This window comes from Scylla paramamosain, chromosome 1 (assembly GCF_035594125.1).
Source record: "Scylla paramamosain isolate STU-SP2022 chromosome 1, ASM3559412v1, whole genome shotgun sequence".
Lineage (NCBI taxonomy): Eukaryota > Metazoa > Arthropoda > Malacostraca > Decapoda > Portunidae > Scylla > Scylla paramamosain.
Genome location: NC_087151.1, coordinates 29,250,503 through 29,263,571, shown reverse-complemented (window position 1 = coordinate 29,263,571; position 13,069 = coordinate 29,250,503). Strand labels below are relative to the sequence as shown.

Sequence of the window (13,069 nt, the reverse complement as noted above, 5' to 3'; positions counted from 1 at the left end):
TAATAATGCAGAAGTTCTTGACAATCCTCATTCTAACATTCCCTTCATACATTAATTCTGATCTCTATAATTTGAGTTCCATTAAAAGAAGAATAATAAGACACAAGTAAAGTCTCTTTGTCTTCTCATGGTTCATGTAGGTGTGTTAAAGGGTAGGAAGGATTGAAATGTCTCAACGATGTTTTCTAGTACAATTGGAATTGTAAAGTATCAAAGAAAATACCATTTCACCGCAACATATTTGGTCACCGCTGGTATAAAACAACATATGGGAACACAGGGCACACCAACAGGAACTGAGATTCAGTGTGGGTGTGAGGAAAGCTGCTAGCCGTCCGTCTCCCACACCGTCTGCACTCACGCATTGATCTTATAATCAGGTCATTAGGTTCAGTCCTTTATTTACTCATAAAATCCGAAGTAACCTTGAGTGCTCATGGCCATTTAAATTGTGCCTTAACAAGCGAATTTGATAACCCCTCTAGAATTCTTTCACTATGATTACTTTTAAGAACAATAACTCGGCTGCCTTTCACAGGTACCTACACTGCCATTTATTTATCAATTCGCTTTTGGACAGTCTCATATATATATAAAGATAGAATATTTGTACAGCACGATTAAGAAGAACATTAAAGCATTGGTTTTAAAGCCTATGGGTCTTCATAAATCATAGACATTCATAGGGGATAAAAGAGTGAATGTGATTTTAGCGTGAGGGCTCACTTTTGCACTAAAAAAGAGAAGATAGTAAGTGGTTAGTTAATCAGTTATATATATATCAACTTTCTCAAAAATATATATTACAATTAGAAAATATACATTACTATTAGACTGATAAGGGACATGAAATAAGGATTTTAAAACAGAAACAGTTAAGGCGGAGTCACACAGGGCAAATTTCTGTCAAAATATTGGCAGCTTTTGTTGGCAGTTAGGCAAAAGCAGCAGGAAACAACGTCTAGTTGCTCGTTTTCTGTTGTGAAAAAAAGAATGGAAAACGGTTGTCTTGCATGTGCGATTGTGTGATTGTTATTTGATTGTGTGGTGTGTGAAATTATTTATAACGCTTATTTGGGAACTGCAGCTGACGAGAAGTCACCTTCGTCACCTTCATTTACTTATATAAAAATAAATAAATAAATGAAGAAAAAGTTAAAACCCAGCCCCCCAAAAAAATAAAAATCAAACGTTAGGACAGATTATGGTATATTCAAAGATGCTGCTACACGAAACAAAGAATTGTAAATTTTCGGTTTTCTTTCTATACGTGACAGGACTAGCTCTTCGGCTTAGATTTCAATACCTATCTGGATTACATTATATATATATATATATATATATATATATATATATATATATATATATATATATATATATATATATATATATATATATATATATATATATATATATATATTATATACAGTGGTCTCATTTTTGAGTGAGAAAGAAATTGCAGGTAGGAATCTATCCTTCTTATCTATCCTAAATGCTCATCTCTCTGAACCTAATGAGCTTGAATAGTGCTACCTATACAGTATACCTGTATACTGTATAGGTATACCCAGCCTAATAGCCTGGGTGTGAAAGTTGATAGGTAACAGATCGGAGCAGTTGAGCTGGTATGCAATCAACATGGTGTTCGAACAGTGTCTAAATGGAAACATTTCTTATCTGTTTTAAATGGTTTAAAGTGACACTCCAAATGTTTAACAGAGCTTGTGTCTTCACCTGTCATATCATTTTTCTATAACACCACGTTGACGCAATGTATGGTTCATTCAGCCAGAGCCCATTTCAGGTTCAGATCAGTGTCTGCGATGTTCTCTTTGATCCAATGATCCATCTTTTTCTGCAGTTCTGGCGTAAAGTGGTTCTTCCAGTCTCCCGTCTTGCCTGTAATACAAGCATATCACAAAGGATGACGAAACACATGACAATGTAGATCAGTCATAGTCAGTCTGGGTACATGGTGCATGCTAGGGTGCATGAATTGTTTCAAAGGGTACCTAGAAATAATGGTTGCAAGAAGGGGTACATAATATGAGTAGTGTGTACTTTTTATGTAAAAGGATCATTGGCCAAGGACAACAAAAACTGAAGATAAAAAAATAAAATACCCACTTGAGTGTTAATCCCTAAAGAGAGTTCAAGACGGATTATCGAAAGTTAGAGGATAAGTGTCTTGATTGGGAGGCTTACAGTTTGCAAGATCAGAACATTTAGCGTGAAAATAACATTAGAAGATACAACAGTGTGGCGATGAGAGAGACACTGAAGACAGTCAGTTAGAGGAAGCATAGTTTCAGAGAACAATAAGAGGGGCTCCATCAGGTCCATAATCCTTCTGAGGGCTAAGCAGATGGCAGCTGAAATAAAGGGGAGTCAAAGATGAAGAAGTAAAGTTATTAGGGATATCTTTGGCGAGGTGTCAGGAGTAACAAGGGGAGTTAGATCTCTAGCAAAAGTTTCACATTTTCTATTGATGAAGTTTAAGGCTAGGTGGAAAACAGACTTGGTATAATTCCGGGCAGAAATATAAAATGCATGAAATTCAGGTGATGAAAGGCTCAAGTACCGTTTGTGGGGCCACACCTCTATCATATATAGCACAGGAACAGGCTGAGTTAGACCATGGTTTGGAAGGTTTATGGCGAGAAAAGAATGAGTAATGTACGCCTCTATGACAAACACTGTAACCTTTGTTATGCGTTCAGCACAGAGCGACAGGAGTGTCACTGAAACAGTAGTCATTCCATGAGAAATTTGAATATTTCCTCAGGTCCCCCCATTTAGCAGAGGCAAAGACCCAGACGCACCTACGCTTTGGGAGGTCCTGAGGAGCAATTGGAGCTACAGGACAAGATATAGATACGAGGTTGTGATTGGAGGATTGCAACGGATATGACGGGGAGACAGCATAACCAGGATTAGAGGTTACGAAAAGGTATAGAATGTTGGGCGTATCTCCAAGACGGTCAGGAATATGAGTCTGGCGTTGCACTAGTTGATGTAGATCGTGGTGGATAACAAAATTCACGAGCTTGGTCACTGAGAGGAGAGGATGCCAAATGTGGTAGTGATCATTTACGTCTCTAATGGAAATCTCAGTGAAAGGGAAGAGTCTTGATGTGGTTCCACTTTAGGTGTTAAATAGTCAAAGAACTTTTCATAGTTAGAGGACTTACATGAGAGGTATACAGCACTGATAAATTTAGATTGAGAGGGACTCTACAGATGGTGGAATATTCTGAAGATTCAAGAGCGTGAGCATGACAGCAAGTGGAATCGTTCCACACATAGAAGCAATATCTAGCTTTTGTTTTAAAAATGAGGGTAAATAAAGTAGGAGGGAGCAAAGAAAGGATTGCTCTATTGCCTCAGACACATGTGTTTTGGATAGGAAAAGAAGATGAGATTTAGATAAAGGAGTGGTGAAGTACATCACATCTCCTAAGCTGTACAAGACAGCAGAGTTGGAAAAGATATTTTAGTAAAGAAAAATTGTAAGTGTCCTGGAAGAAATTAGATTGAATTGATATTAATGTAAAGTACTTTGAATGAATATGGTATGCTGATTTATAAGTAGAAATAGAAAATGTATAATCATATAATAATTTTGTAATATTATACATTTAGTACATACGAATTATGTAGGAATTTTATTTTTTTAAAATACTTAAAAGAGACCTAATACTTTAATTTTTATATATCAGCAATCTTAAACTAGAGAAAAAGTCAATATTTTTAAAAGAATCATTCAAGGCACGTGGGTACATGGATTTTTAAAAAGATCCTACATGGGTGGATGAACTTAGGAATGGTCGAGGAACACTGCTGTAAATGGCACCCCAAGACCAGAACACTAAGCTGGAGCCTCTGCCATGTAATTACTCACCCTTACGGAAAAACGTAACATCTCTCTTATTTTCTTTGTGAAAAACATCGTCTTGTAGAGGTTCTCCTCGCGCCTTCATGGATGAGAAGGAGGTGTATTGCGCTATCTGAGGGAGAGATCAAATCTAGTAAGCAGTCAGTAGCTCAGGACTCATTAATCCCTCCGTTTATTGCAGGACACTGTTCCATCACTGCCACATGAACCCCAAGTTACACTGGACTCCCGTGTACCACGAGACACTCACGGCCTCAAGCTTCTCCTCACTCAGTTGTGTTCCTAAGAACTCGTTGAGCTTCCTCAGCTCCGACATGATGTCTGCCTTCATGTCTTCGTAGAACACGAAGTGCAGGTTAGGGTGGTGCCTCTTCTGCCACGCCTGCTTCACGTGTGACCAATATTGACCGTACAATACTGAAATGAGATATATTTTTTGTGAGATATTTCACTAAAACTCGTGAAAAATATTATTTAAAATGTAACGTGATCTGTAATGTTTATGTAAATATAGAGTAACTAAAAACTACTTACTCTGTCCATCTATCAGTCTCTTCTGTGTATCTTCCATGGTAGAAACCATAGGAAAGGGTTTTAGTGCTTCATAGAAATAGAAATAGGAGATGATCATGTCCTTGGGATTTCTGGCCACGTAGACCACCTGAGGAATAATGGCCAGTCAACAATATTGCATTACTGGTGGAGCTAAACTATCTATAGCTAGTTTTGCTAAATTTCGAGATAGGGAATTAATATTTTTATCCACAAACTAAAATCACTTGTCCATAAAGTGTATAAAACATCACACTCAAAACAAAAAGTATTAATTCATCACTTAGCAGTGTAATTTTCATCAAAAATTTATTTATGCCGGTAAATCTCTAAGTGATCTTCATGTTAAGTATAGGGTATAATCCCAGCTATAAAGGTACGAAGGCTTGAAAGGACATGAGGCTCGCGGGCTGCTGCCAGCCGGGTATTAAATCAGCCATCTTCCTGATGGCTAGGGGAAACATTGTTAGCTCATTCCAGTGATGTACAGTATCTGAACAGTGAAGGCAGAATATTCCAAAGGTGCCCACTGATGGATCTTTCTGCTTCTTATTTTCAAGATGATGAGTAAGGCTGGCTCACAACAAACTGATGTCGTTGCATGCATACCTGGCAAGCCTGTGAGTGTTTGCTATATTGGGAATTGTTTTTACCTTTTGTGGTCGTGGTGAAGGCATATTATTTATGGAGTAGTGGCAAAATACAAGTATATGGTTTAACGCATATACAAATTAGTAATACTTAAGGGAGATGTATGTAATGCTTATGATAGCAAACAATATACATTTCTAAGAACTTCTTGACAATATATGTTTAGCAGTGGCTGGAAGTAAAAAAAAGTTGTGATGGAGGAAAAACGTGGGTACCATGATGAGCACCGCGTGACATTGAAACCATTACCCGCAGCAAAACGTGAGGGAGAAAGTGGGGGCTTCACTTGACACTGCTCATCAGCTCGCCTCATGCCCTCATCTTGATGAACTCACTCAATAAACTAAAGGTTGGTAGCTTTGTTGTGTCTTTACTACCAGACAAGTAACAACCTCAGCCATGACAAACAATTAAACCACTGTGTAATCTCTAACATAAACTGAGTATTCTGCTAATCTGACCTTGATCCTGTCAAGGATGTCATCAGGGTAGAGACTCAGATAGAAATGACTCTTTAAGACGCGAGGACTTTTAGCCACTTCTGCAAGCTGGAGAGACAAGCCTTCCTCCCACTTCTTGCCCGGACACGCCTCATTGAACTTTTTCAGGTAAGAATTTGGAGGCTGTCCCTTCAACAGTTTTAAATCAAACATCATGTCAAGGCTAAAAGAGAAAAAAATATACATAAATATAAGATGCTGAGATTTGTTAGTATTAAATCTAAAAGAAATTAAATCTAGAACAACTATAGAGTTGCAATGCAATTATCAAAAATGGATTTTCCTTTAATGCAACGTTTCAGAATCCACATATTCTATGATCAGGTCTAAAATTACATCAGAGGTTAACGGTAACAAGTGCCTCGCCTTTTCAGACGTTAGTGTTATACGTAATTCCGACGGTTTTTTGAGTCCGACCTTTATCGTAAGTAAGCCAACTTTTCCTGAACTAAGTATTTAACTTTTTTTCCTTTTTATCTTACATATCTAACAAAGTATTTTTGCTTTTAGATCTTTTAATATTTGTTTCGACTATTTTATCCTTTACCTTGGATCACAGCATTTTTGTAACTTAAGTCTTCCTAATAGATTTCTCTTTAAATCAGTGTTTCTTAACCTGAGATGCTGGGAAGAGAGCGATACAATGTCAGTATAGAATTACTGACACACAAACTGATAACAGGTTAATTCGTGTAAACTTAATGTTTCGACGGTTTCCGGAATGACATTTACTTTCCTTTAACTTATAGTGGTAAACAAAGCTTACACTTAAGGAAAACACTGTCGAAATTGCTTTCAGAGTTTGAGCCAGTGGCAGGAATGAGCTGTTCACACTGGAGAATATTGCGCAATGTGACGAATATCCAAAGTTTGGGGAGCTCAGTTCAGCTCAGTGTCATGTTCAAGCCCTAGTGTCAATCGTCGTCTGATAAGAATAAATAAAGAAATTATATATATATATATATATATATATATATATATATATATATATATATATATATATATATATATATATATATATATATATATATATATATTTTATTTTTATTTATTTTTTTTTTTTCAAGCCTGACGATTAGCACGTGAATCCCGATACGTTGCATTACATTATGTGTATATTTCAATCCTAGTCTTGATCTTCATTACATTTTTCTTTTTTCTTTGACATCAAATTTTATATAAAAAAGAAGCACTATGGGAATGAACCTTATATCTTCGGAACGGATCCACAGAAACTCGTCCCCCTTGGGGTTGTCCAGGTTAGGGTTGTGTAGCATGGTCCACACAATTTCCTGCATCCAGGTGGTGCCACACTTGGGGAAGGTCTTCACAATCACGTCGTCGCTTCTAAACTGAGGTGACAAAGATAGTTTTAGGCACAAGTTAAAAGTGGCCTGGATTTGTTATGCTGCACATGATCATGAGGAACGAATGAATACCTCCATGTTATAGAGCCTGTCAAGGTAGATAGGTGCAGTGCCAGGATACAACCAACCCTCAGGCTGAATGCGAACCACACCATGGTCGAAGTGATCCAAGTCCAAGGCCTTGAGCTCCTCTTCCTTTAGTTCCTCGTACGTATGACCACTCAACAGTTGCTTACTCATCTCGATTAACTTGATTGTTCCTTTGAGGGTTTGTAGAGCTTTCTGGAAAGAGTATATAAAACAGATGAGTAAGTAATATTTCAGGGCTCGAAACAGGTCCTGGCTACCTTCGTCTAGGACAGCGGTTCCCAATCTTTTCAGGACACACACCACCTTCCAGCGCATGACAGAGTCCATGCACCATCATTTACATATCTCAAAGGTTTACCGATATTAATGACTATATCTCAAAGATTATAACTTAAATGTATTGCTGATATCATAGCTATAATATCATTATGTTTCGTATATTATATATACTTACGATAATATCAAAACTAAAGAAAACAATGGAATATAGAGGTCGTGCATTATTCACAGACATGAGTTTCCAAGCCTGACCTTGATTACTGAGCTGTAAATTAATTGAGCAAACTTGGTGTAGGCAGTTGATAATGCGCCGAACACACGTCCCATCCACACACTGAGTAACCTCATCCTATAAGATCCTCTGATGTTACCCATATTAGGCGGGACGGTAGCGAACCCTAAACTGGAGAATCCCGAAGCGTAACATAAAAGTTCGCTTGGCTGTTACCCAGTGACATTTTGAGTTCCGTCCACACTGGTGTTTTTGTTACACGACGGACTCACGTTACGTAACGTTCGCGTTTATGTTTTGTATTATATATATATATATATATATATATATATATATATATATATATATATATATATATATATATATATATATATATATATATATATATATATATATATATATATATATATATATATATATCACATACCATACAGCACACACATGTACACATACACACACACACACACACACACACACACACACACACACACAGCCGTGGTGCAGTGCTGCCGAGGGCGCTTTGTGGGCCGAGGGGTCCTTAGTCACACGGATATGAATTCCGGCCACTGTCCGAGGCTAGGAAGGGCATCAACCAGGGGTAACTCACTTTCAGCTTCTCAGCTTACGAGCATGATTAGAAACTACTGACAGAAGTACAAAACGTTCCAGATAACAGATAACAGAGAACAGAGAGAGAGAGAGAGAGAGAGAGAGAGAGAGAGAGAGAGAGAGAGAGAGAGAGAGAGAGAGAGAGAGAGAGAGAGAGAGAGCACTTAGTTTTCATCTTGATTTTAATGGTTTTCAAAGGTGTGATGTGTGCAGTCTACCGTTATTTACAACTTGTGGTTTGTGAGAAAAGTTTTTATATTTTCACAATTTATAAAAAAGAGGATGGTGACACTGGAGGATATAAGCATTAAATATCATGCGTCTAGTATCCCAGATTGCTTCACCAAAGGGCACATCTCTTCAATAATTTTGCCTTTCAATAATTCAGTTTCAACACTAAGCACTGAAGTACTGGTCAGGGGCCATGCCATAATATGTGCTAGCCTTAACATTCATAAATACCTAGGATGTAGAAAAGTACAAATCATAATTACTCACAACTACTTAGTCTGTACATTTCAACTGAATTTAATGGCTTGAGAATGCAGACTAGTTATGCCCATCATAAATTCTACTTCGTGTAGTATCCAGTTGATGGCAACATTACTTCTAGGAGGAGATGAAAGACAACGAGAAGCAAAACACATGAAATTCATTAGGAGAGTAGGAGAAAAGAAAAGGACAAAATTTGCATTTCCATTAAAAAAAAGTAGAAATACTGCTAAAATTCTGTATTTCCGCATTGAATAAATCGATGTGATATGGATTTTAGAACAGAACATAGAAAATAAGGGATGCTGTAGGAAGCATCAGGCCTACACGTGGCAGTCCCTGTAAGAAACATACTAACCTATTTACACATTTCATCCCCATCCATAAATCAGTCCAATCTTTTAAAAACTCCCTAATCACTCGCAACTAACAACCTGATTGCCGAGTAGATTCCATTCACCTACCCCTCTATTTGTGAACCATTTATTTCCTATTTCTTTGTAAATCTAACTTTTTCAAGCTTGAACCAATTATTTCTTGTTCTACCATGATTACTGATCCTGAGAATTTTGCTTACGCCAGCCGTGCTATATTTATAACACTCATTCTATCAAATCGACTCTTAACATTTGATTTAACGTAACGTGATACGAATAGGGCTGAAAAAAATGTTTGAATCAAGCCAATATATACAATTTATTTACACCAACAACAGAAGAGCTCCCTCGTTACAGGATATTATAGTAACGTGGTGGTGTTAAAAATTATATTTGGTGCTGGTCAGACCTCATCTAGGCAACGCTGTGCAGTTCTTGTCCCCATATTACAGGAAGGATATAGGTCTATTAGAATCAGTACAAAGGAGTATGACTAAAGGGATACAGGTGATGAATATTCCTTACGAAGCGAGATTGAAGCTGTTAAATTTACATTCTTTAGAGAGACGTAGAATATGAGGGGACCTGATAGAAGTCTTTAAGTGGTATAAGGGTTATAACAAGGAGGACGTAAGCAAGATTCTTAGGATCAGTAACCAGGACAGAACACGAAATAACGGGTTGAAACTTCAAAAATTTAGCTTTAAAAAAGAGATAGGAAGGAATTGACTCTCAAATAGAGTGGTAGACGAATGGAACGGACTCAGTAATCAAGTTGTTATCGCTGAGTGATTAGGGAGTTTTAATAGAAGATGAGACAGATTTATGGATGGGGATGAAAGGTGGGAAAAGATATGTATATTTCATACAGGGACTGCCACATGTAGGCCTGTTGGTTTCTTGCAGCTTCCTCATTTTTTATGTTCTTATGTACCTCACTGTGTTTTGTTGTCAGTTAAATAGTGACATCACCTCACATAGTTTTTGAGTTTGTTTAGAGTTTGTGCACACACTCACAGCACTAAGTTCAACCTTCGTTGAACTTAGTGCTGTAAGTGTGTGCACAAACTCTAAACAAACTCTAAAATTAAGTGAAGTGATGTCACTGTTAAAATGTTTAACCGGCAGGCTTGCTTAGTAGCACGCCTCCATAAGCACGCCCAGCCAGCTGCTAACTGCCTCTGGAAGATTTCGCCGAGAACAGCTAGCGGACGTAGACATAACATCAGCACCTCGTCATCAGTCTGTGCTAGGTAGAGGCATTTCAACAGATGCAAAGCAATGGAAGTTTCCACAATGGAAGTTTCCTACGCTACATGAACAAAAATTCTATGTATTCCTACCTTACCTACCCTTACCTACCTATTGGAACAATCTTGTAATATATGGACCAGAATTTCCTATGTTGGTGAAGGTGATCAAAGGAGAGATTAACCACTCTAAGCAAGACAGGGAAATGTAGACGGAGTTAGAGACACGTTGTACAGTTGTGTCCGTGGGTTGTTGATGCTACTCTTAATTTTTGATATTATGAGACTGAGGTCAATAAAGCTCACACGCACACACACACACACACACACACACACACACACACACACACACACACACACACACACACACACTCTCTCTCTCTCTCTCTCTCTCTCTCTCTCTCTCTCTCTCTCTCTCTCTCTCTCTCTCTCTCTCTCTCTCAGGCTCCCACTGATGTAATTTGCGCAAAGCACTTTCAATGTCTGTACCGTCTCTCAAGCATATACTGTATCATAAACAAAACTGATTACCCAGTCTAGGCCTTCACCATCGTAGCCCACATGTTTCCATCAACAAGGAGTCAAATGTCACACAAGGCCAAGCACCAAGGCATCTCAAGAGGCAGAGGGTGGCAAAGCAAGTGATGCGCCGTTCTGTGAAGGGACCCTGGGGTGACTGGAAGCTTATTTTTTCTTTCTCCAGTCACTCCTGTTTTGTACTTTCTCTTGCTGAGAGACAAGATTGGTGAAGGTCTATTCAAGGAAAAAGTTGACTCCCTTTCTGTTTCCTTTTTTTTTTTTCTATTTTCCTCTTCCAGCTAATTTCCTAACCTGATCAGATAATATTACACATCATCCTTCATTCCTTTACTACTTTGCCTCCAGATCACTGTTCCTTCTTAAGAAAATAGCACCTGTATCATTTGAATTTCAGCGAGTCGATAAATCTTTCTCTCCCTACCGCATCCGCCCTTAAAGGCACCCTGATGTGATCTCGGACCCCGTTTTTCGTGCCAGATCCCTGGCAGTGTGCAATTTAGATTTTCTTAAAAGAATATTCTTCTGGTTATTATATGGCTAAACGAAGTCGCCTGCGCCCGCCACTCTTTTCACTGAACAGCTCAACAACACAGATTTTCTGAACACGTGCAATAAAATAGATCGCTAATTTCACACTATTTTCAATTATTATTTTTCCTCATTTTTATACTCATTTTGAGGTTTGCAACAACCTTTCACAATAAGCAACGCCGCAATGTGGCTGTTATTCATTCTCGTCGTACAGCAAACGTCAAAAAAACATATCTTAACTGAATACTGATAATCCTTCTTTGAACGTATATATGTATGTTTGTATGTGCTTACCAATATCTTTACCACTCGGCTTCCAGCTTCTCTATAAAGGCAGTTGGACTCTACACTCAGCGAACACTGATCTTGAGTCGCTGCAGTGCAAGCTGCTCGGGGAGCGCGTTTCATTTAATACTTCTTGGCAAACATAAAAAAATGACATTGTTATCTTAAGTGCATCTCGCTCATGCCCACGGCAACAGTGACCAGTATTGATTACTAGGGTGGTCATTATGTGTTTGGTGACGCGTAACCGGTTTTTCTCCGGCTGAAACGGGAATGACTCACTGCCTCCCTTGACGAAATTCCGTATGACGTTCTGCAGGTTTTGCGTTTTAAAATGCAGAAGTTTTGCCATATCGACACCATTCAATCCCGACATATGAAGGTCTATGATAGAATGATATCACAGTGACTTGTCTGCGTCGCATTCGTCACTATAAAGACCACAGCATGAACAGAACATAAAGCGTTTCACCAAGAGAACAGAGCCCATCACGCGTCACCAGACACAATGGACACTGAGGCTGGTCATTACTACTGGTCATTGTTGCTAAGGGCGTGAGTGAGGACAGATGTATTTGAGATATCAATAAGTCAATTTCTTTACACCTTTTTTTACTTCTTTAATGCTTGCTAAGAGGCCTTAAGCAAAATGCCTCCAGAGAGAGAGAGAGAGAGAGAGAGAGAGAGAGAGAGAGAGAGAGAGAGAGAGAGAGAGAGAGAGAGAGAGAGAGAGAGTGTGTGTGTGTGTGTGTGTATGTGTGTGTGTACGAATGACTACATAACGATTTTTTTTTTCTAAAAAGCATCAGTTTTTTCCTCGTACACAGCGGCTTTGTAATGTGAGAAGGGAAATTCTCGTCTGAAAAGTTTTCCGCTTTAATTTAAGAACAGAGCTTCCCAAAATAGTAGCCTTTTTTTTGGGAAACAGTACAATTTAACAAATTTTATTTTGAAAGCTCAGGATTTGATAAAACAATAAAAATTTATTTCTAAAACAGCATTTTCTCGTTACTAATTTGGGTAATATGAAGAGAACGAGAAACATCATAAATTATGAGTATGTTAAAGATTTCGGCCACCGTCAATACAATTTTTCCTGTTTACATGGAAATTTAACACCTGTATATTCCCCTTTCATCTACAGAATATACAGTCCCAGAATTCTCTTGAAGCCAACTTTTTGTACAGCTAAAATTGTGACGCCATAGTAAAGTAGTTGAAAAGTTCCTCTTAAAATGAAAGAATCGGCAACATAACAAAGTTACCTAATAATTTGTGTATCCATCTGTTTGTAAGATTTCATTTAGGTTCGCTAAGCTTTTAAAGACTTGCAATTCATTCACATAGTGCGTGTATGTGTGTGGCGCATCCCTCTCCAGCAATGCGAGAGGCGCCATGTAGTTTTCAGAACTGAATCTA

General features: G+C 38.1%; 1 protein-coding gene across 1 annotated transcript; it reads right to left on the bottom strand.

The window, feature by feature from the left end:
* Positions 1–1,647: 1,647 nt before the first annotated feature.
* LOC135103015 (sulfotransferase 1E1-like) lies at positions 1,648–11,818 on the bottom strand. Its single transcript, XM_064008863.1, has 8 exons — positions 11,660–11,818; positions 7,038–7,247; positions 6,805–6,950; positions 5,560–5,761; positions 4,430–4,556; positions 4,146–4,312; positions 3,902–4,007; positions 1,648–1,899 (listed from the first exon to the last, which is right to left on the bottom strand). The coding sequence occupies exons 1-8, from the start codon at positions 11,771–11,773 to the stop codon at positions 1,781–1,783; spliced, it is 1,191 nt and encodes a 396-aa protein (XP_063864933.1). The 5' UTR covers positions 11,774–11,818; the 3' UTR covers positions 1,648–1,780.
* Positions 11,819–13,069: the final 1,251 nt, after the last annotated feature.